Source organism: Dendrobates tinctorius, unplaced genomic scaffold (assembly GCF_039654945.1).
Source record: "Dendrobates tinctorius isolate UK_male_01 unplaced genomic scaffold, ASM3965494v1 ptg000075l, whole genome shotgun sequence".
NCBI lineage: Eukaryota > Metazoa > Chordata > Amphibia > Anura > Dendrobatidae > Dendrobates > Dendrobates tinctorius.
This window is the reverse complement of record NW_027361743.1, coordinates 28,420,959-28,444,267: the sequence shown is the minus strand read 5'-3', so window position 1 is coordinate 28,444,267 and position 23,309 is coordinate 28,420,959. Positions and strand designations below refer to the sequence as shown.

The 23,309-nt window shown below is 48.2% G+C and overlaps 1 protein-coding gene across 1 annotated transcript in view; it reads right to left on the bottom strand.

The window, feature by feature from the left end:
* CDK8 (cyclin dependent kinase 8) overlaps positions 1-15,049 on the bottom strand; it is a 66,996-nt gene extending 51,947 nt beyond the window's left edge. Inside the window, exon 1 of the mRNA XM_073583122.1 lies at positions 14,761-15,049. Coding sequence (XP_073439223.1) covers positions 14,761-14,888 — 128 coding nt within the window. The 5' untranslated portion in view covers positions 14,889-15,049. The remainder of the gene's footprint in view (positions 1-14,760) is intronic.
* Between the last annotated feature and the right edge of the window lie 8,260 nt (positions 15,050-23,309).

The window sequence follows — 23,309 nt, the reverse complement described above, 5'->3', positions numbered from 1 at the left end:
CAGGACTGCTACCTCAGCCTTTGTGCAAGTAGGAACAGGAGCCCTGCCCTGCAAAATGACCTCCAGCAGGCCACAAATGTGCACGTCTGCACGAATGGTTAAAAAAAAAAAATAGACTCCATGAGGATGGTCTGAGGGCCCGACGTCCACAGATGGGGGGTGTGCTCACGGCCCAACACCATGCAGGATGCTTGGCATTTGCCACAGAACACCAGGATTGGCAAATTTGCCACTGGTGCCCTGTAGTCTTCACAGATGAAAGCCGGTTCACACTGAGCACATGTGACAGACGTGACATAGTCTGGAGACGCCGTGGAGAGAGATCTGCTGCCTGCAACATCCTTCAGCATGACCGGTTTGGCAGTGGGTCAGTAATGGCATGGTTGGCATTTCTTTGGAGGGCCGCACAGCCCTCCATGTGCTCGCCAGAGGTAGCCTGACTGCCATTAGATGAGATCCTCAGATCCCTTGTGAGACCATATGCTTGTGCAGTTGGCCCTGGAATCCTTCTAATGCAGGACAATGCCAGACCTCATGTGGCTGAGTGTGTCAGCAGTTCCTGAAAGATGAAAGAATTGAAGCTATGGACTGGCCCGTCCGTTCCCCAGACCTGAATCCGATTGAGCACATCTGGGACATCATGTCTCACTCTATCCACCAACGTCATGTTGCACCACAGACTGTCCAGGAGTTGGAGGATGCTTTAGTCCAGGTCTGGGAGAAAAATCCCTCAGGAGACCATCCGCCGCCTCATCACTAGCATGCTCAGGCATTGTAGGGAGGTCATACAGGCATGTGGAGGCCACACACAATCAATCAAATTTATAATCGCCAAGTACATATTACATATATACAAGGAATTCTTTGTGGCAAAGAGGCAACATAATATATAACAACAGATACAACAAGTAACATCTAACAAGACAGATACAGTATATACTCTACACATGACGATTTAATTGTTGAACAGAGAGTGGATAGAAGCTGTTCATATGGCGGTTGGTGCTGCATTTGGGGACTCTGAAGCGACGTCCTGAAGGGAGTAGTTGGAATGAGGAGTGTCCCGGGTGAGAGGGATCGGATGAAATTTTCAATGCGTGGGATCGAATACTCTTATCATAAAGATCCTGGATTTTAGGCAGGGGGGAACCTATAATTCTCTCTGCTGTTCTGAAAGTCCTTTGTAAGCGGAGTTTGTCATGCGCAGTGGCTCCCCCATACCAGACTATCAGAGAGGAACAAATCACAGATCTGAGGACAGCATTAAAGAATAAGATCAGCAGATTCTTAGACAAACCATATCTTTTCAGCTGACGCAGGAAGAACATCCTCTGTTGTGCTTTTCTTATAACAGCATCCACGTTTTTCCCCCATTTAAGATCATGAGAGATGATAACACCAAGGAATTTGGTCTCTGTGACCCTAAGAACCACTTCGTCATGGATGTAGATTGGAAGTATCTCATGTTGATCTTTCCTAAAATCCACAACCATCTCAGCAGTTTTTTTAGTGTTGAGTACAAGATTATTGGCTTTACACCAGTCACATTCTTTTCACCTCACTCCGATACAAGTCTTCAGCATTTCCCCTGATGAGACCAATCAGTGTCATATCATCGGCAAATTTCAAGATTTTTACTGAGTCTGCTGAAGAGATGCAATCATTCGTATAGAGAGAAAACAGTAACGGGGACAAAACACACCCCTGAGGTGCCCCGATGTTTGTGACCAAGGTGTCCGAAGTGAATGGTCCAACTTTTACACTCTGTATCCTGGCTGTCAGGAAGTTATAAATCCACAAGCATAAGTTGAGAGGGACTCCAAGAGCTACCATTTTCTTATGAAGTAAATTCGGATCAATACTGAGCATCATTTTGACTTGTTTTAAGGACATTACATTCCACTTTAATTTTGTGTGACTCAATCCAGGCCTCCATTGGTTAATAAATTTGATTTCCATTGATGATTTTTGTATTATTTTGTTGTCAGCACATTCAACTTTGTACAGAACAAAGTATTCAATGAGAATATTTCACTCATTCAGATCTAGGATGTGTTATTTGAGTGTTCCCTTTATTTTTTTGAGCAGTGTATAATACACCACTAAATATTGTATGTCCACTAATCTCAACAATGGGGGATCTGCCGTGCTAATCAGACAAAAGCTGGAGTCACACATAGCGACTTACCAGCGATCCCGACAACGATATCAACGTGTATTAACCTACATATAAAAAAAATGATGATTATCACCACCTGTCTGGCTAATCATACACCTGACTATATAATCGTACAAAATCCCCGACTTTGTACAAGTGGATCTAGAAGAATTGCTGCCGTGCTGAAGGCGAAGGGAACTCACAACCAAATGGTGGAAAGATTTAGATTTCACTTTTGTTCATTCACTTTGCATTTTGTTAATTAATAAACTACTGACACCTATTTTTCTAGCATTGTGACATTGCAAAGTTTTTCTTACGCCGGCGTAAGACGTCTGCACTGTGCTGTACATCATTAATGACAAGATCCGCTGCGCGTGGGATCAAGCCAATCCCAGGGACCTGTCAATTTTCAACATTTTTAGTTTGCCTAAATAAATCAACCAAGGACCCAATACTTTCTTTTTCTCAAAGCACAGCTGCGACAACAGGGCACAAAATCATGTCAGTCATCAGTCCCGTCCAGGAGAAGGATCCCTTAAAGGGAATCGGTCACCCATTTTTAGTGATATCATATAAAGATATCACCCAATTGTGCGCCCCACAAGGATTCTATTAGGACTTTTGATTCCCCCCCAAACCCGCAGATGCATAAATACCTTTATCATCTTGGTGGAGATGTATGGGTCCGGTCCGATGGGCGGGGCTTATTCGCCTTCTCCCCCCCTCCTCAGCTTGCTGAACGTAGCTTCATCTGTGAATATCACAGATGCCGTTGTTTTCCGCACTTGCGCATTGAAAAGGCCTCCGACGCTTGTGCAGTATGCTTTGCCCAACTATGGGCAAAGCATACAATCGGTACTGCGCATGCGCGGGTATTTTTCAACGTGGTCTATGCCCCGGAAGTGTGTCCCTGTCCTGCTACACCTTAGAGGGTATGCCAACACCCATGGTCTTGGGACTCCGTTGGTTGAAAAAAAAGACAACCTGGTTATAGATTGACGGTCCAGGAAAATAGTCAGCTGGGGGTCAGTCGTGTAAGGACTACTGCCTGGGAGCTACCATCTCGCCGCCTTTCTACAACCTACCCCTTCTTCTCCGGTGGGGGCAGCAGCCTCTGCTGCCAGGGCGTAGGGGCAAGTCTCACCCCTCACCACAACCTAACCCTGTGTGTCGGAGTCCTCTTAGGAGGAGGGGTCAGAGGAGGGTGGTGGTTCCCTCTGTGCATAGAGGGGGTGTGAGTGTGACGACACAGGGGGACGCCTCTGTTGTTGGTACTGTAATGAGTTCACTATCTTGTGACGCCTCCGGAGCCTACGTGGTGGTTGTCTCCATCGTATTGCATTCGCCATAAACCTGAGGGTCAGGTGACCGCCATGGGGGAACTGTGGAGGATCGAGGAGTCCTCCGCTTACGTTGTTTACTGGTGAGGTCCGGTCCTGAGGGTCCAGAGGCCCCTTATTAAAGGGGAGTTAATGTCACAATCCATTTTTGGATTTGTGGCAGATCTAGATTCTCACATAATTTTTTTCCTTTCAGGCCATCGGGGGTTAGTCTGAAAAACCTAAGCAATGGTAGGGACGTGGTCTTTTTCTGCTCTGTTGCTGTCGGCTTCTGAATGGGCAACTCATACAGAGAGAATAAGTACATACCCCCAGTGAAAAACATCCGATAACACCTAATTGGACATAAAACATTTTTTTTTTTTAACTCTTTAGGTGCCAAATATTTCTGCAACAAATAAGTGAAACTGAAAAAAAAAAAAAACAGAAAAAAAAACACCTTTTTATTCCGCTCTGCAGCCACTAACCCATCGTATGTCCAGTCCAAAATGAAACATTTGCAAGGTGCGCTTTAAAGCAAATTTCGACTTAAGCTGAATACTACATTTTACCACCACCTGTTGCCTTCCTAGTAACCTCAGAAATATGAAGCAATTTGCAGCCTTTTCTTAGCTTGAATAAGCCTTAAAAGCCCTCTAAAAAAAGCACTACCTGCCAGAGATAAAAGACCCTGAATGCTTCATCCTCCCACATAACCAAAGTGATCCAGAGATACCTGCAACATTAAAAGTCATGAAAGAGGGACAGTAAAAATAGACATCGGTGCGACCATAGCAGAGATATCCGGTTATAAAGTCTCCTCATTACTGACAGATCTGCACTGATCAGAAATCGAGGCTGAAATCGCCCTGCAAAGCTGAGGGCATACCCGTGCTGTACGCAATGACGAGACATCTGCCCAGAAGAGGACAGACAGATCGGGGTAAGATCAGACCGAGACACGTCTGGGTCAGACTCAAATCAGCTTTTCTACTTTAGATTAAAAGGGTTTACCATGGAATAAACACATTTTAAGCAGTCTGAGAACTTTTTAAAAAAAAAATACAAAGTATTTGAACTTGCAACTTTCATTTTGATGCTTTCTACTAGTTCCAAATCCCCCAAAAGACCAGGAACGCGACCACTGTAGGGACTGGGCAAGTGTCAGCTGGAGGGAATCATGGAGATACCCACCTAGAAAGCGTTCAGAGCCATACCCACCATAGAGTGACAGCCATGTCCTACCAGCAGTGACCGCGAGTCTTCTGTGCCGTCAGGCTTTATTTCAGGCCAGGAAATGAAGCCATAACATTGACCGAAAAATACCTCCACCACACGGTCCTCTGATCCTCGCCTAAGACCTCTTTCAAATAATAATATAATTCACCGCACACTCAGAGGGGTTTCTTTATGCAAATAAGTGCTTATTTTTATTATATACAAAACATGTGGGAGCCAAACAAGTATATATAGCACGAAGTAGAAGCGATATAATTTAATACGACGTTTCGGCTCAATCCGAGCCTTTATCACTTTTATCGCTGAATTGAAATTCGGATCTTTGAATAAGGAAGAACAGAACTCCCAAGAGAATAGCCCAAGAAAGATGGCTGGTGCAGTGGTGCTAGATAGCGGCGCTCCCACGCCTAGCTGCAGTGGCCACTGCAGCTAGGCGTGGGAGCGCCGCTATCTAGCACCACTGCACCAGCCATCTTTCTTGGGCTATTCTCTTGGGAGTTCTGTTCTTCCTTATTCAAAGATCCGAATTTCAATTCAGCGATAAAAGTGATAAAGGCTCGGATTGAGCCGAAACGTCGTATTAAATTATATCGCTTCTACTTCGTGCTATATATACTTGTTTGGCTCCCACATGTTTTGTATATAATAAAAATAAGCACTTATTTGCATAAAGAAACCCCTCTGAGTGTGCGGTGAATTATATTATTATTTGTAATAGGACCTACAGGTCTGTTACACCTGCACCTCGCTATTGGACTTGAGTGCACGCTAACCTCCTGGTTAAGACCTCTTTCACACTTCCGTTTTTTACAATCAGTCAAAATCCGCCAGGTTTTGAAAAAAACGGACCCGCAATTTTCCCCATTGACTTTCATTATTGGCGGATTGCCGTCCGTTGCATCCGTTTTTGTGAGGATCCGCCATAATGTTGCTGTCCGTCAACATCCTCAAAGACTTCAAAACGGAGCTTGCAACGTTTTTTTCGCCGACGGATCCTCCAGACACTGATTTAACCCGAAATTCTGTCTGGGTGCCGGACAAAAAAAAAAAAAAAAAAAAAAATCTCTCTCTGTTCCTTTAAATTTCCTCATTTTGCGGATCCCTCAAAAAAACAGATCCTGTAGCATCCGTTCACATCAGTTAAGGACGGATCCGCTTCTCCGCCTTTTTGGCGGATTGTAACTGACAAAAAACTGAAGTGTGAAAGAGGCCTTACTCTGCTACCACACAAGGGTAATTCTGGTCAGTAGAGGTCAAAGCCAGGAGTGGAACACAGAAGAAGTTTCATGGACAAATTCTCACTCCCAGTTCTACTCTTGGTTTGGCCAACTGTTTCCTCCGACTTTCCCCCGAACGTATCTATAGTTGGACAGCATGGGACACGAGATCGATCAGAGTCTAAGATCTTCTACATCCGAGAGCATTAGAGATTTAAAAGCACTCAATGTCTTTAAAAGGAACATATAATCCAGATTTTTAAATAACTACAAGCCAACTGCGGCAGATATTTTTACCCAAATTGTTATTTTTTGCATTCCATCTTCTATATGTGATCATGGTGGTGGTAACCCTGCTAGACCGTAGCAGTCTGGAGATGGTCATTGACTTTTTTGCATAATGCTGTATACAAGGTATGATAATATGTGCATGAAAGGGGAGGTGGTGAGCTGTGGCATCAGCTGTTGTGTAGTGTTAAGAGCCTTTTACACATAGCGAGATCGCTAGCAATCTTGCTACATGTGACACGTACCTGCGACCCCCCCCCCCCTTGCTGGATATCGCTTATCGCGCTCGAATGTCCTGGGCCATTTTTTCCTCGTTGGTGTCTCGCGACGCATGGACGCAGGCGGAAGTCGTCATCATCGCTGCGGTGTGACAGGCAAGAGCGACCGTCGACGGATCGCTTATCGCTGCTGCGTCGCTGGTGAGATCTGCCTGTGTGACAGCTCACTAGCGACCATGCAGCGATGCACCAGCGATCCTGACCGGGTCGTATCGTTGTCGGGATCGCTGGTGCATCCCTAAATGTAACGGGACCCTTATTAATTACAGTTATGTCATTCTTGTCCTGCCTGTAACGATAATGAGACTACTGAAAAGTCATCTTTACATAACACAGAGTGTCAATCTATTATGAGGCTCAAAATTCAAAGTTTGTCTACATAGAATCCAGCATGAAAAAAAAAAAAAAAAAATTAATATTTGAACAAAAGTCCATTCTCTGTGGACTTATATTCTTTAATACAGAGACCCGAAATCCAATCTACCGGTAATTATTTGTCACCAAACACTCAGATTGCGCATATCGGTATGAAAATGAAGACACTTGAGTTTTTATAATCTAAAAGTCCAAAAATGACATCCTGACAGATGCACTCTTGCATCAGCAGATTTTTAACCCCCGACGCAGTGTTTATTATTGAAGGGAACATTTGACACATTATTCAGGTTGCCTCAACAATGGGTACGACTCCGATCAGCGGCTACATTCCAAACATTACGGTTGTTCTACAGGCATACAGGAACTTCTCACAAAATAAGATCATCAAAAAGTTACATTTATTTCAGTTCTTCTATGAAAAAAGTGAAACTCATTATGGAGTCATTAGAGTGATGTCTTTCATGTGTTTATTTCTGTTTTTTGATGATATTCTAGTTTTGTAAAAAGCACCTGTAGTTAAGACTGGAGCCAGGGACAGGGAGACTGCTTTTCAGGCCCACTTTGCTAGAAAGAAAGCCTAGCCAAGTGGGCAGGATGAAGCCGCCAGGGACAAGTCGTATGGCCAGTGCATGCGCAGTACGAGACCAAGTTTTGCAGCCAATACTTGCACCACGATGCACAGACTTGTCACAAAGGTCCTGACCTGAACCCGCACGGTCAGTCTGTAGCAGCCTGAAACACGCTGGGCCAAAAGAAGAGTGGGACATGCGTAAGATTTCTCCCTGCAGCGTAGAGGACGTCCTACAAATAGAGAGCATCTTCACTGTCAATCAAGTGGTGGAGGGTGGGAGCAGACAGGCGGAAGGGGAGCACGGGCCCGCTACTGCACCAATATGCTCCCCACCTTGTCGTCTACTTTGCGCATTGATAGCTAGACAAGCTTTACCATAACGGAAAGGTATCATTGCAATTACGGCTCTATCCTGCCCTTGTGGCTGCTAGTGAAGAGATTGCAGACATCTGATCCGTTCCCCCATATGTACTGACAAAGTCACATCCCAGAGGCCGGAGTGATAAAATGGTTGTCTTCTACAGTCGTGAAGGCATGGTGTGCACAGGACCATTAGTTATAAAGTAACATCGGGTCACGGACCACATACTAGGACCACACAGGAGGGCACGGCAGACGATGAGAAGGAGACTCCGTGCACACAAGAGGGGAAACAAAACAACGGGAAGAGGATGCCTAAAGGGATCACACACAGACGAAGCGTCAACTGGGAGCGGTCTGTCCCTACAGCCTGCTGCTTCAAAGAATGGAGATCGGCCGTCCTGCAGCACCATCACCACTAGGGGCGCACTATGTTGGGTCACCCATTCAATGGCAAGCCATAACATTAAAACCAGTGAAGAACGCCAATCATCTCATCAAAATGGCATTGTCAAGTGGTAGAATATTTTTGGCAGTAAGACGATCTCGTCTAACAAGGGGGAATGGGAAAACGTAATCACCAAATTGTGAAGCTGGGTGCCTTGGTCAGAGCATCACGAGAACAGCAGGTCTAGTAGAAGTGCCTGTGAGGCAGAGGATAGTAGCAACCAAAAGTGGTCCCAGTATGGACCACCGGTAATGTGCAATAGGGTTATGGGTGCCTAAGGCTGATTGTTGATGAAGGAGGTGAAGACCAAGTTGTCTGGTTTGATCCCAGAGTCTACTGAAAAACAAGCTGCATCTGATGAAAAAGGTAATGCTGGCTTCAATGGCGCTGTCTGGTATAGTGATCCTGAAGAACATCAATACCAGGTTGGTGGTGGTCCGACAATCAGGACCCCCCAGCACTCAGCTGTTATCTCTCGGACAGAGCCAGAACAGCACAGAGGCCCATTGCCAATAACGTCAGCTCAGCTCCTATTCAGCTGATCGGTGGTGGTGCCGGGAGTCAGACCCTCCACCACCTGATATGGATGACATATTCTAAGTCATGAATATCACTTGCATGGACAACCTCTTTAACACTGAATAGTGTATTCTGTGCAGAAGTTTTCACTCGCTTATGTGCCTCCTTTTATCCACAGTTTGCACTTTCCTTCACAGTGGAAACCCAAAACTGTAGACTGTTATACTTTCCTATATTAAAAGAAAAAAAAAAAAAACGCATACAGACACATACTATCCTGCTGACGCCCTTGGGCCTGATGGAGGACAAAGTCTACATCCGATGTATGCAGATTTCCCAGAGAGTATTCCAACATGTTCAACTGAATGGGGTCTGAGCATAGCAGTATCTTGTATGCTATCCACATGATATTTCATAGGATCTTCCTTATAGGACTTTAAGCAATGCACTCTTTCATTAAAAAGAAAATTTGTCAGTAAGATCACCCCCTGCCAAACCTCAAATATGGACAAGAAAGTCATGTCATTGAAATGTAACTATTGACACCTTTATATCTTCTATCTGTTGCTGCAGTCCTGAGTCATTAGCATTTCATTCCTGAGCAAATGAGGTGACGGCACTTCTTGAGCCTGTGCCTTTCTTCCCAGCACCAGCCTCTTTCTTTTGACAGGTCACTGTGACATTTCCTTACCTGGCCCCCAATGCCACAAAGCCATCAACCAGGCTGAAGAGGGTGGTGATCCGCAGGGGCTGCTGGAAAAAGCAAAGCATGGCGCTCAGCAGCCCCATAAGGAATGAATGCAGCAACGATCGAGCCTGTGCACTGCGACTCCATACTAACGGGGATGCACCAGCACAGGTCTGAGCAGTTAGATCCCCAGCAATTAACACTTTATCACCTATCCCATCCCTAGCTTATCTTCACCAGACTACCCATTTAAAGCCACTAGATCGCACGTCTGGCTGCAGTTTCTAGAACACAACTTTATCATGAAGCTGAAGTGGACTCTGCTGCGAAATGGACAGATCCTCCAAACAGAAGTCTGGGGAATTAAGCAACAGCTTCGCTGGAACGTTCGCACTGACATAACATTCTCCAAATTAGGGTAATAAAACATAAAAGATGAGCATACGAGCGGCCAAGATACGCCACCAGGAACCACAGCCCCAAACCATTACACACAGTCACGTCCTCCTGTGTCACCTCTGATTTCACAGTCACTGTGTGAACAAACAAAAACTACACCTGCTGCCCACATGTGGGGTCTGCTCTCAGCATTAAAGGGGGTGTCCAGGCGGCGAAGAAAAAAGAAAACAAATCTAAAAAGGTGTTTAAAAATGCAATATGTTTGGTTTCACATACGGTGAAGATCTCCTGACCCGAACTAAAGAGCCTGATATGCATATCTGGCCCGCCACGACACCCCATGGCCGCCACAACACCCCCCCCCCCCCACGGCCCGCCACAACACACCCCCCCCCACGGCCCGCCACAACACCCCCCCCCCCACGGCCCGCCACAACACCCCCCCCCCCACGGCCCGCCACAACACCCCCCCCCCCGGCCCGCCACAACACCCCCCCCCCCACGGCCCGCCACAACACCCCCCCCCCACGGCCCGCCACAACACCCCCCCCCCCACGGCCCGCCACAACACCCCCCCCCCCACGGCCCGCCACAACACCCCCCCCCCCACGGCCCGCCACAACACACCCCCCCCCACGGCCCGCCACAACACACCCCCCCCCACGGCCCGCCACAACATCCCCCCCCCCACGGCCCGCCACAACATCCCCCCCCCACGGCCCGCCACAACATCCCCCCCCCCACGGCCCGCCACAACATCCCCCCCCCCACGGCCCGCCACAACACCCCCCCCCACGGCCCGCCACAACACCCCCCCCCACGGCCCGCCACAACACCCCCCCCCCACGGCCCGCCACAACACCCCCGGTTCACACTGGGACCATGAATGTCGGATGTGTGGAACCGGCTTAACATGCAAATTAACAAAGGGTATCAATCTCCAGATTCCAGCAGCTCAATTTTAATGTTGCTTTTGTCACAGGCGAGATCTTCTCTACAGACACGTCTTCAGATCCGAGTGTGAATGGGCTGGCTGACTGCTCCTTTCTATAGCCAAGCCAGACCCCTTCTCTGTCACAATGCATAGACCAGAGGCTATTGAAATGAGCCATTATCCAGCCCCCACCACAGACGGCTCTGATGTTGCGTGAAATCAGAAATTGCCGTCCTGAGATGAGAACAGACGTGGAGCTGACCGGACCGATGACGATACTTTCAAATAAATAATAATTGAATAATAAATGAAGTATATGAGTAATCTGTATCTGTACACCATATTATAAAGGTCCTATAGAAGAAGGACCATAAAAATGAAGAATCCTTTTTTTTTTTTAAGCTGCCAGCTATCTCTGGAAATCTCCTGTATCACCTATGGGTGCTGAATCCCAGCTCCACACTAGACTGAGCCAGGACCCTGACATGTGAATGGACTTTATCACAGACTCGTTAAAAGTCTATGAAAAAAATCTCTATAAAAAGTGGAGAATATACAACTGCACCCACTACGTACCCTTAGTGCTGGCCTAAGGGGGCCCACTTGATAGCTCTATGGCGTATACGGGGGTCTCATCCTTCCTGGGGTCCTACCCTTATGGCTGCATTTCATGCTGGAACACTGATGAAGACAACCATTGTGAAACTCCATTGCCGTTCATACGGCTGAGAACGTTACTGCGTCAGTGAGTGACAGCTCATAGAAAGGTTCTGCACAAAACCACGAAGGGACTAGCCACACAGGGACTAGCCTCACCAAAACTGGAGATTAATGACAAATTTTAAGTGTCAGCTACAAAAGAAAACATTGCCACCAGTATAAAAAAAAAAAAAAAAAAAAAAAAAAAAAAAAGTGACAAAAGAAGTTTTGAAAAATGCTTGAACGGTTTTTCGAGAAGCGGATTAAAAAAGAAAAAAAAAAACCCCATGTGAAGAGGCCTGGAACAGGAATGGCACAATCTGCTTCTCTCTGGCAATATATCCTGGCGCTATCCGCATTAGGCCACGCTCAGTCTGAGGGAATTGGTCGCCAATTAAAAAAACCCCATCTGTGGGTAATGGAAAAAAATCAGGATTCTCAAATCCGCAACGTATGCAAATTACCTTAAAAGGGATTGTCGGCACAGAAGGACTATTGAAGCCAAGTACAGGCGCTCATTGCACCCTTGGGAGGAGCCATTTCTATACCCCTTCCCACCAGTCTGTTTCCTCTCTCTGCCTTTAGGAAGTCAGAGCTAAAGAGGAGGAGAGGGTGGAGGTGAAGAGAAAAGCAGGTAGGAGGGTGCATTTAAATATTTGGCCCCGTTGCGATGCACCGACAGCCTGTACTGGGTTTCAGCAGTCATTCTGGGCTGGCAGTCCCTTTAAACTAAGTATAGGCACTGGGTGCATCACAGTGGGGCCAAATATTGAAATGCACCTTCCCACCTGTTGGTTTCCATCTATCTCTACCCTTCTCTGGCTATATGAAATCAGAGCTGTCAAACACAGACACGATAAAAAACAAACACCATATTAGCCGATTTCAGCAGGACCAAATAGAGTTTAAAATATAGGATGTTAAAGGGAAGGTGCCATCAAAAAAAAAAAAAATTCAGCAATTGAAAAAAAATAAAGAATTAATGTAAAAAACTTCTTAAATATCATTTGTTTATAATTTAGAAAAAAACAAAAATAATTTTAAAAAGTTTGGTATTTCCATTTTTAAACACTAGGGGGAGCAGCTACTGAAATCTGATAAAAATAGTGTACAGCTAGCTCACATTACTGCACTGCAGTAAACATGGGCTGAGTCTGCTCACGTGTGTGTGATGTCACTCCTCTCCTCCCCTTCTGGGTGTCTGCTGAGGGATGAGAGGATGGCATTAAGGAACACAGCGCGGAGCCATTTTGTTGGTGACAAGTTATACTGACAAGTAGATGGTCACAGAGGATTGGCAGGCAGCAAGGATTCTGTTGGTGCTGCTCGCTGTATCATGCTCACACGCCAAAAAAAAAAAATATATATATATATATATATTAAAAATAGTTAATTTAATTTTGTAGTAAAAATAATTGGACCCCCAGATGCGACAGCTCAGCCCCTAGCAGTCCAGCATCAGATACGTATTGTGATGCCTCACAATACTGATTGCGGTTCTAACACTGATCCCAGCGTCCACGTGCAATGCTGGAGTCACGTGAACAGTGCTGCAGCCAATCGGTGAGCTCGGTGGCTCAAACGATCTATCCGTGCAGAGCCGCTGAACTGATGATTGCCTGCAGTGCTGTCAACACAATTTCAGCACTAAAAACACTTTAAAAAAAAAAAAAACATGGTAGCAGAGACGGAAGCTCAGCCCTGGACCAGGGGAGGGTGAGTAAAGGTTTACTTTGTCTTAAAACAAACTGCGGCAGAGGACAAGGTTTTCAAAGTTAGAAAATCCCTTTTAAAGGGGTCATCAGGCACCAATCACACCTATGACCGCACCCACCTGCATCCTATCATCATCATCAGCGTCCTGCCCTTACAATGTGGAAGTGGGCAGCACCAGAAAATCCCTTTAAAGAAGTTATGCTTTAAATGTGCTAGAATAACTATGAGGGTATGTGTCCACGGTCAGCTTCTGTTTACATAGAATTACGTGCTGCCGAGAACAACAGTCTTTTGAACAAACCAAAAGATCATTTCACCCGACGAACGAGCGCTGGTCAGGTGATCGGCAGCCTGTTTACACTACACCATTATCTTAGGTCGCTAATTGTGCGGTGTAGACGCCCCCTATGCACCAATGCTAGTGGTCCCAACACTCTTTCATTGGCAGGACCACCGAAGAGGCGGAGAATTAAAAGGGCCCATCCAATTCACTACATTCATCAACTATACATAAGAAGCCCTATAGAAGTGAATGTAGCGGCGGTCACGCACTCCCTGGCGGCAGCCGTGGGCGGCCCAGCAGTCGGACCCCCAGCGGCCACGCACTCCCTGGCGGCAGCCGTGGGCGGCCCAGCAGTCGGACCCCCAGCGGCCACGCACTCCCTGGCGGCAGCCGTGGGCGGCCCAGCAGTCGGACCCCCAGCGGCCACGCACTCCCTGGCGGCAGCCGTGGGCGGCCCAGCAGTCGGACCCCCAGCGGCCACGCACTCCCTGGCGGCAGCCGTGGGCGGCCCAGCAGTCGGACCCCCAGCGGTCACGCACTCCCTGGCGGCAGCCGTGGGCGGCCCAGCAGTCGGACCCCCAGCGGCCACGCACTCCCTGGCGGCAGCCGTGGGCGGCCCAGCAGTCGGACCCCCAGCGGTCACGCACTCCCTGGCGGCAGCCGTGGGCGGCCCAGCAGTCGGACCCCCAGCGGTCACGCACTCCCTGGCGGCAGCCGTGGGCGGCCCAGCAGTCGGACCCCCAGCGGTCACGCACTCCCTGGCGGCAGCCGTGGGCGGCCCAGCAGTCGGACCCCCAGCGGTCACGCACTCCCTGGCGGCAGCCGTGGGCGGCCCAGCAGTCGGACCCCCAGCGGTCACGCACTCCCTGGCGGCAGCCGTGGGCGGCCCAGCAGTCGGACCCCCAGCGGTCACGCACTCCCTGGCGGCAGCCGTGGGCGGCCCAGCAGTCGGACCCCCAGCGGTCACGCACTCCCTGGCGGCAGCCGTGGGCGGCCCAGCAGTCGGACCCCCAGCGGTCACGCACTCCCTGGCGGCAGCGATGGGCAGCCCAGCAGTCGCACATTGATCACACTGCCTGGGAATGTAGATCTCGTAACAGCCCCTTTACCAGGTGAGTAACAGCTATTGTGTCACACACACCCTGGACAATCCCTTTAAGAGCGCCGTCCGCGGCTGTAAACCTTCCCCCCGGTGCAGAGACGTGGCCCCTGCGGTCCAGGGCCATTGTGGGGCCCGCTCCCCTGGCTGTCCGCACCACTCACCCATCTTTTCTCTTGGCTTTGAACACATGCCCGTATGTGCCTCTTCCAACTTTGCAGCCCTCGTATTCAAACAGGTCCTCCACCCGCTCCCGCTCCCCCGTCAGCTTCACCTTGAAGTCATAGTCCATCTTGAGCCGGGGACATGCAGCGCTGTGCTATCCGGGCGGGGAGAGGCGGCTGCTCTGTCCGCAGCCCTGAACGTTCCAGCTGCCGGTCTCCCTCCCTCACGCACACAGGAGACAGACGCCGCTGCCGCAAACACTGTCGTAAAGACGGACGCTCCGCCTATTCGCAGCGAGTGAACGTGAAGCCACGCCCATTTCCAAGAGGTAAACGGCTGGCCCCGCCCAGCACTGTGTAGGCCCCTCCCCCTGATTCACAGGGAGGAAGCGAAGACCGTCAGTGATAAGCCCCGCTCACTGCGCAGCGCGGAAGCGGATGGAGGAGCCTGGGACAACCCTATGCGACCGCAACTGCGGCGACTATTATTGCAACGATCGATCGTATCTGCCCTTACGGCTTTATGCAGGTGACCGTGCAAGGCCTGATCCTGCGGTCGTGTGGGTATAGTGACCGCTGTTCTGTCAGAGGGACCATTCTGTACAGGAGGGACCATTCTCTCCGGGGTGGGGCATTCTCTGTACGGGAGGGACCATTCTCTGCAGGGGGGGTCCGTTCTCTGTACGGGAGGGACCATTCTCTGCAGGGGGGGCATACTCTGTACGGGAGGGACCATTCTCTGCACGGGGGACCATTCTCTACAGGAGGGACCATTCTCTTCGGGGGGGGGGCATTCTCTGTACGGGAGGGACCATTCTCTTCGGGGGGGCATTCTCTGTACGGGAGGGACCATTCTCTGTAGGGGGGGCATTCTCTGCAGGGGGGCCATTTTCTGCACGGGAGGGTCCATTCTCTGCACGGGAGGGACCATTCTCTGCACGGGAGGGACCACTCTCTGCACGGGAGGGACCACTCTCTGCACGGGGGAGACCATTCTCTGCAGGGGGACCATTCTCTGCACGGGGGAGACCATTCTCTGCACGGGGGAGACCATTCTCTGCACGGGAGGGACCATTCTCTGCACGGGAGGGACCATTCTCTGCACGGGAGGGACCACTCTCTGCACGGGAGGGACCACTCTCTGCACTGGAGGGACCACTCTCTGCACGGTAGGGACCACTCTCTGCACGGGGGGACCATTCTCTGCACGGGGGAGACCATTCTCTGCACGGGGGAGACCATTCTCTGCACGGGGGAGACCATTCTCTGCACGGGGGAGACTATTCTCTGCACGGGGGAGACCATTCTCTGCACGGGGGAGACTATTCTCTGCACGGGGGGGCCATTATCTGCGCGAGAGGGACCATTCTCTGCAGGGGGGGACCATTCTCTGCTCGGAAGGGACCATTCTCTGCTCGGGAGGGACCATTCTCTGCAGGTGGGGGGCATTCTCTGCGCGGGGGGGACCATTCTCTGCAGGTGGGGGGCATTCTCCGCTCGGGAGAACCATTCTCTGCGCGGGGGGGGACCATTCTCTGCGCGGGAGGGACCATTCTCGCTGCGGGTGTGACGTCCGTCCGCGGATCTGGACTGCAGTAGGGACAGCACCCCGAGAAACCTCGAGACCCTTAACCCCTATACAGGGATCTGGAATTGTAGCAAGGCCCAGGGGGGTGGCTGTCTAGCGGAGCAGTGCGCCAGAGCAGGATGGTCGCCAATAGGGAAGAGGGCAGGGAACCAAAAAATGTAGTCAGAAACCGGGAGAGCGTCGGAGGTACAAAATCGTCAGGCAGTAGAGGGGTCAGGAATCCAGGCTGAGGTCAGTGTCAAACAATAGCAAATCACACAGTAACACGCAGGGGAACCAAGAATATATCCGGCGGCTTGCAAGACCAGTCCCAAGGTATTTGAGGGATCAGGTCATCCCTCACAGGCTCCCGGACTGATGATGTCATCCGGACCGCCCCCAGGACCAGGCCAGATGGTGATGTACCAACCCCTTCATGACTGACAGAGGAGCGGAGCCTGCGTCCACCAGATGCCTGCGCAGGAGCCCCTTCTCTGTCGCCGCCATCACTCGGGGGCAAACCACGGCGCCTCCCAGTAGCCGAGGCAGTAACAGCAGGTCCCGAGTCTGACGGCGATGTGACAGTCCGGCGCCTCCTGGTGGCCGAGGCAGGAACAGCAGGCCCCGAGTCTGACGGCGATGTGACAGTCCGGCGCCTCCTGGTGGCCGGGGCAGCAGGCCTCGAGTCTGACGGCGACGTGACACTCCGGTGCCTCCTAGTGGCCGAGGCCAGGACAGCAGCCCCCGAGTCTGACGGCGACGTGACACTCTGGCATTTCCTAGTGGCCGAGGCCGGGACAGCAGGCCCCGGGTCTGATGTGGACGTGACACTCCGGCGCCTCCTAGTGGCCGAGGCTGGGACAGCAGGCCCCGGGTCTGACGGGGATGTGACAGCGGGAGGGACCATTCTTTGCGCCGGGGGGGGGCATTCTCTGCAGGGGGGACCATTCTCTGCACAGGGTGGACCATTCATTGCACGTTTTTTCCTTTTTATTGATCTCCTTATGGCATAAATCTTGATATTTCTCCTTTTTTTTCGTTTTTTTTTACTAGCTTGATTCTGTTCACGTTGTTGAAAAAAAAAATAGAATAATGTGAATATATATATATTATTTATTTTGTAATGTGTTTTTCCTTGGTTCCCGTGGGGATAAGAACCTGTGATCACTTGATCGTTCCTGCGATCCCCTGTAATACTGCGGTAATGCTCTGCTATGAAGCTTAGGCAGGGGGCTTTCCAGTACGATTATTGCTATGGGCCTAAGAACTAAAAGATGGGATGTTGCTACCTGCCGTTGTGCCCGGCGCTGATCTCTGCCGGCTCAGACCGCTCCTGGCGGGGATTAAGCTGCTTCCTGTGATGTCACGTAGACACAGCAGCGCCTTCTCCTCCGCTCTGCTCTATTGGGAGGCGTCCATGCTGATGTCATGCTGATTGACAGCTCCTGGCTGACTTAACTGGAGAACTTCAGCTGTCAATCAGCATGACATCAGCAGAAATGATCCGTCGACAGAGCAGCCCGGGGGAGGTAGAGCTTCTCTGCTGATGTGGCGCTACAGAATTGCTAGCATCATGTGGTACAACAGCCTCTGTTAGGAACTACCTGCCTTTTAATTTTTAGGCCCACAGTAAAAGTCCTGGACAACCCCTTTAATAGGTGTACCAAAATGGCACATGAGGACCCGACAGCTGCCAATGACAATCATGTTATGGTGGGCCCATCAATGTCAGGAGGGAAACCCACTACTTCCATTTCCAAACCTTTAGCTCATGTTCAAAATGGACCTTAAAATTTGTTACACAATTTCTCCTGAGTGCGCCGATCCCCCATATGTGGTGAAAAACTACTTTTGAGGCACAGTGCAATCCTCAGAAGGGAAGGAACACCTTTTTGGAGGTCAGATTTTGCTGGAATAGCTTGAGGGTGCCATGTCACATTGGCAGAGCCCCTGAGGTGCCAGAACGGCAGAACCCACCCATAAATGACCACATTTTACAAACTATAGCTCTCAATTACTTAATCTATGGGTGCAGTGATCATATTGATGCCATGGGTAGGTCACAGAATTTTATACCATTGGGCAGTAAAGAAAAGATAACTACATTTTTACCACAAAAATTTAGTTTTTGTCCTAGATATTACATTTTCATACTGGGGAAAAAGGGCACCAAAATTCATCCCACAATTTCTGCTGAACTTGAAAATGCCCCATATGTGACTGTACAGGACCGCGTAACCATACGGCAGGACTCCGGAGTGATCGAGCACAATTTGACTCTTGGAAAACATATCCTAGGATAGTTTGTGGACTCCATATACCAAGTTCCTAAGCACCAGAAGAAAATTCCCCATCAAGTGACTCCATTTTGGTAAGTACACCCCATCGAGGTTTCATCTGAATCATGTCACTCAGAGATTTAGATGGAAACCCAGATGTAAGTGGTCAGCGTAGAGTGCCAGATAAATGTGATCCCAAATGTTATGTAAAATGTTCCCAATAAAAGCTTCAACTCAATCCACAAAAATAAGTCCACAATCAGGTCCATCATCTGTTAATGGAAAAGCGCTATGGCTCCTCGTCCCCCAAAAGAAACCCAGTGAATTCTGCGCTCCCAAATCCAAATGCCCCCCTCCCTTCTGAGCCCACAATGTACGTAAACCACATATTGTGTCCATGTTTGGCATTTCTGTAGCCATGAGAGCCCACTTAATTTACAGGAGCATGTCTACAGAAGGATGAGCTGGGCATAATGTACTGGTCACTACAACGTACAGGTCACTACAACGTACAGATCACTACATCGTACAGGTCACTACATCGTACAGGTCACTACATCATACTGGTCACTACAGCGTACAGGTCACTACAGCGTACAGATCACTACATCATACTGGTCTCTACAACGTACAGGTCACTACAGCGTACTGGTCACTACAGCGTACTGGTCACTACAACGTACAGATCACTACAACGTACAGGTCTCTACAGCGTACAGGTCTCTACAGCGTACAGGTCACTACAGCGTACAGGTCACTACAGCGTACAGATCACTACAGCGTACTGGTCACTACAGCGTACAGGTCACTACAGCGTACAGGTCACTACAGCGTACTGGTCACTACAACGTACAGATCACTACAACGTACAGATCACTACAACGTACTGGTCACTACAGCGTACTGATCACTAAAACGTACAGATCACTACAACATACTGGTCACTACAACGGTGGTCTGCAATTTTCACTCAGCAACATCCACTGCTACCTGTTTCTAGAAAACACCCATGGAGTCAAAATATTCAGTACACCTTTAAATTAATTCCCAGAGGGATCCATTCACTATAATGAGGCAGCAGAGTTTCTGTGGACTCCGTCTGGCCTCTGTTCAGCGGTTGTCCTTGGTTTCAGAGGTGCATAAAACTGTGGCGGATACCAGATTTAAATCGGGGCTTTATCTTTTGCTGCTGTCACACACTAAAAAACCCTTTTTTTTAGAGCTTTAATTTTTCCATTTTTCGGCCGACCGAGTCATGTGAGGTTTTGTTTTTTGCGGGACAAGTTGACATTTTATTGGTTCCATTTTCGGACACAGCGTTTTTTGATCGCTTTCTATTCCCATTTTTGGGGGGCAGAATGAACAAAAATAATCAATTCAGGAATTTTTTTATGTGTTTTTTATGCTATTCATTGTATGGTAAAAGTGATAAGGCAGCTTTATTCTTCGGGTAAGTACGATTGAAGCAATACCACATTTAGAACATTTGTTTGTTTTTGCGGTTTTACACAATAAAAATGTTTTAGAAAAAAATTATTATTTTTGCATTGCTTTATTCTGAGAGCTATAACTTTTTTATTTCTCCACTGATGGAGCTGTATGGGGGCTTATTATGTGTGGGACAAGGTGAAGTTTTCAGCAATATTTTTTATTTCCACTCAACTTTTTGATCGCGTTTTGTTCGGCGGTATGATGGTAAGGCATAGATTTTTGCCTTGTTTTTAATTTTTTTTTACGATGCTCACTGAAGGGGTTAACTAGTGTGACAGTTTTTTTAAGATGGGTAATTCCAGACGTGGCGATACAAGATATATGTACTTTGTTTTTCTTGCAGAAATATGGTGACATCTTATAAAAACAAATTTTTTTGTTCCTTATTTTGTGATTTTCTTTTTAAGTATTTTTTTTAAATTAACTTTTTTTTTTTTTACTTAGTCCTTCTTTGGGATTTTTCTTGGTCTAATCGCTCAGGTCGCCAAACAAGGGAAAGAGGGAGCCCCCTTCAACTGCTTCAGTTGCAGCATTTAGGGGGTTAAACAGCCATTGGAGCTACGTGCACCGCTACTGGCAGTGACGGCTAGGGCTCGGCTATCGCGTCAGTGGAACTTCTGGTGGCGATTGCGCAGGCACAGCTCCTTTACCTCGCACTATTGCCATGACTTGCCTACGTCAAAAGTCGGGAACCCCTATCCAACCATGACGTATGGGAACGTCGAATGTCATAAAGGTGTCCGTTACTCACAGGGCTGTGAAGTCAGAGTCGTGGAGTCTGAGTTGGAGCCCATTTTGGTGGAGTCAGTGACATGGAAATTGAGGAGTTGGAGGTTGGCTTACCGACTCCACAGCCCTGGTTACTCAGACAACATCTTCTGAATCATTAGGTTTCTCCCCAGTAAAATAATAAGACTTACGGCTCGCTCAACACTTGTGTATAAATCAAACAAGTGCAATGTGATAAAAAAAAATCGGATTGCACTCGGACCAATGTTATTCAATGTGGCAGTGTATGCTGAGATGTCACTCCGAAATCAGACAGTGCGAGAAATAAAATTGCATGCCATTCGTACCATCAGTACAGCATCCGATTTTTATGGATACATTACAGTCCTGTAACATAGGAAACTGTAAAAGGTCCTGGAAAAGATTAATACCTGCTGAGTAAAACAGTTTGCACATAGATGACAGATGAAAAAGAATCGTCCCACTCTCCTGGATGAAAATGAGACCGATTATTTATACGCAAGTGTGAGTGAACCCTTATACTAAACTTTGGTGCCGTTTGAGCAGTGTCGGTGGCACTGCCTTTCCCGGGGATCACATTACATTATGTCATGCTATCCCTGTGGCCTATCATTGCTGGTTTCACTTTCCTAAGGATGTAATTGACATCCAGAGGAAGTGAGATGTGCAGCTGTAACACGCAAGGCCCGGGAGAGCAAGTGCCGACAACAGGTTAGTATAAGTGTAATAAATTTACTGGGTGAAAACAAGTATACAGAAGGGGTTGTCCGAGTAGTAGACAACCCCTTAAAGTGTGTGACAGCTATAAGGACACCAATGTCTGAGTTATATAATCGTACTACTAAATTGTATTTGACATTATATACTGCTCCTAGAATTTAGGGAACACCACGTCACAGCATAACCCCAGGTCAATTACACTCAACGAGACCAGTTAGGAGCAGAAGTGATTGTGAATCAATGTGATAGCAGGAGCTCTGAGGGGAGCATCAAGACAACCCTCAAAGAGGGAAGGTTGTGCTGATGGTGTATGCATAGAATTACTCTCTCATCCTTCCTGATTCTTGTCTAGTGTTGCTTTTTTTTAGCAACGTTGACACGACTGGAACCTGTAGCTCGAAGGCTCTCACATCAATATGTGCCATCATGAGAGGATTTGACCTTCCAGGATGGTCTCAAGAGCATCGAGCAGATACCAGGTCACAGGCCGTCACACAAGGAGAGTCGGACAGGGCTGTAGAGCGGCATCAACCCAACAGTGGGACCCATGTCCGTCTCTCTATGCAAGGGGGAACAGGAGGAAAGCTCTGGAAAATAATCTCCAGTGGGATAATGCTTCTTAAACGTGTCAGGAACAGACTTCACGAGCGTCTGACATCCTGGGACCTCTGCTCACAGCCCAGCATCATGTAGCTGGATTGGCATTCAGTAGATCCCGAATTCGTAAGTCTCTTCACAGATGAGAGTAGTATTCACCACAGCATCATCCAGCATGACCAGTTTGGTGATGGTCTGAGGAGACATAGTCTTGGAGGTTCGCACAAACTTCCATGTAATAGACAATGGTACCCTGACGTCTGTTCTGAACCAGGATGATCTTGTCAGACCTTACGCTGGTGCAGAAGTTTCAGCTTAATTGTTTTCGACTTGACACCGCTCCTCGCCAGATGTTACCTAACCAATGTACCCAGCTATTTTCTATCATCAAGAACAAAGCGGTTTTATAAATCATAGATCATTTGCCTTCAGTGCCTCCGTATTCTCTGCAGGATTTCATCATTCTTTAATGTTTCAATCCAAATGTCTTTTTCACAGAGAAGAAAGCCACAGGTGCACTGTTATCTTCCATCGAGAAACTCGTACAAAGGACGCTTTGTACAAGTCCACAATAGGAACACGCTTCCCGAATAAACACATACTTGTTACAGCACCAGATTTTCATTCTTTGATCTTTTTTTGTTCCAAAATAACATTTTTCCATGTTGTGAATTACTCGTCCTCCATCACAGTGTGGCAGTCTGTTGGTGTAGGGCTAGGTTTGGAGCCACATGGTTTAGTTCTCTATTGACTCTCAGCCAACATCTGGATGAACATTTTTGGGCCCAAAAAAATGCAAGGGGGAAAAAGTGGTGTTAAAATGACACTTTTTGTGAAAGCACTCCTCATAAATGTAAGCTGCTGATTTGAAAACTGTCATGTAATTCTAATTTTGCTCCATTGGGGCTGCTGTAGGGGGTCATATTTATTCAGGCATGGCTACGTAGATCCAGCTGTCAATCACTCAGTGCTAGAATCTGATGTAGACATAAGTGGCAGAGAATTACATTTTACATTAAGGGCTGATTTCATATTGCAGTAATAAAAAATGCCTTAAAACATTCATTATTCTGGCATTTGGCAAATATTAATAATTATGGTAATCCTAATTGACCTAAAACAGGAAAGGTTTATTCTGAAATCGT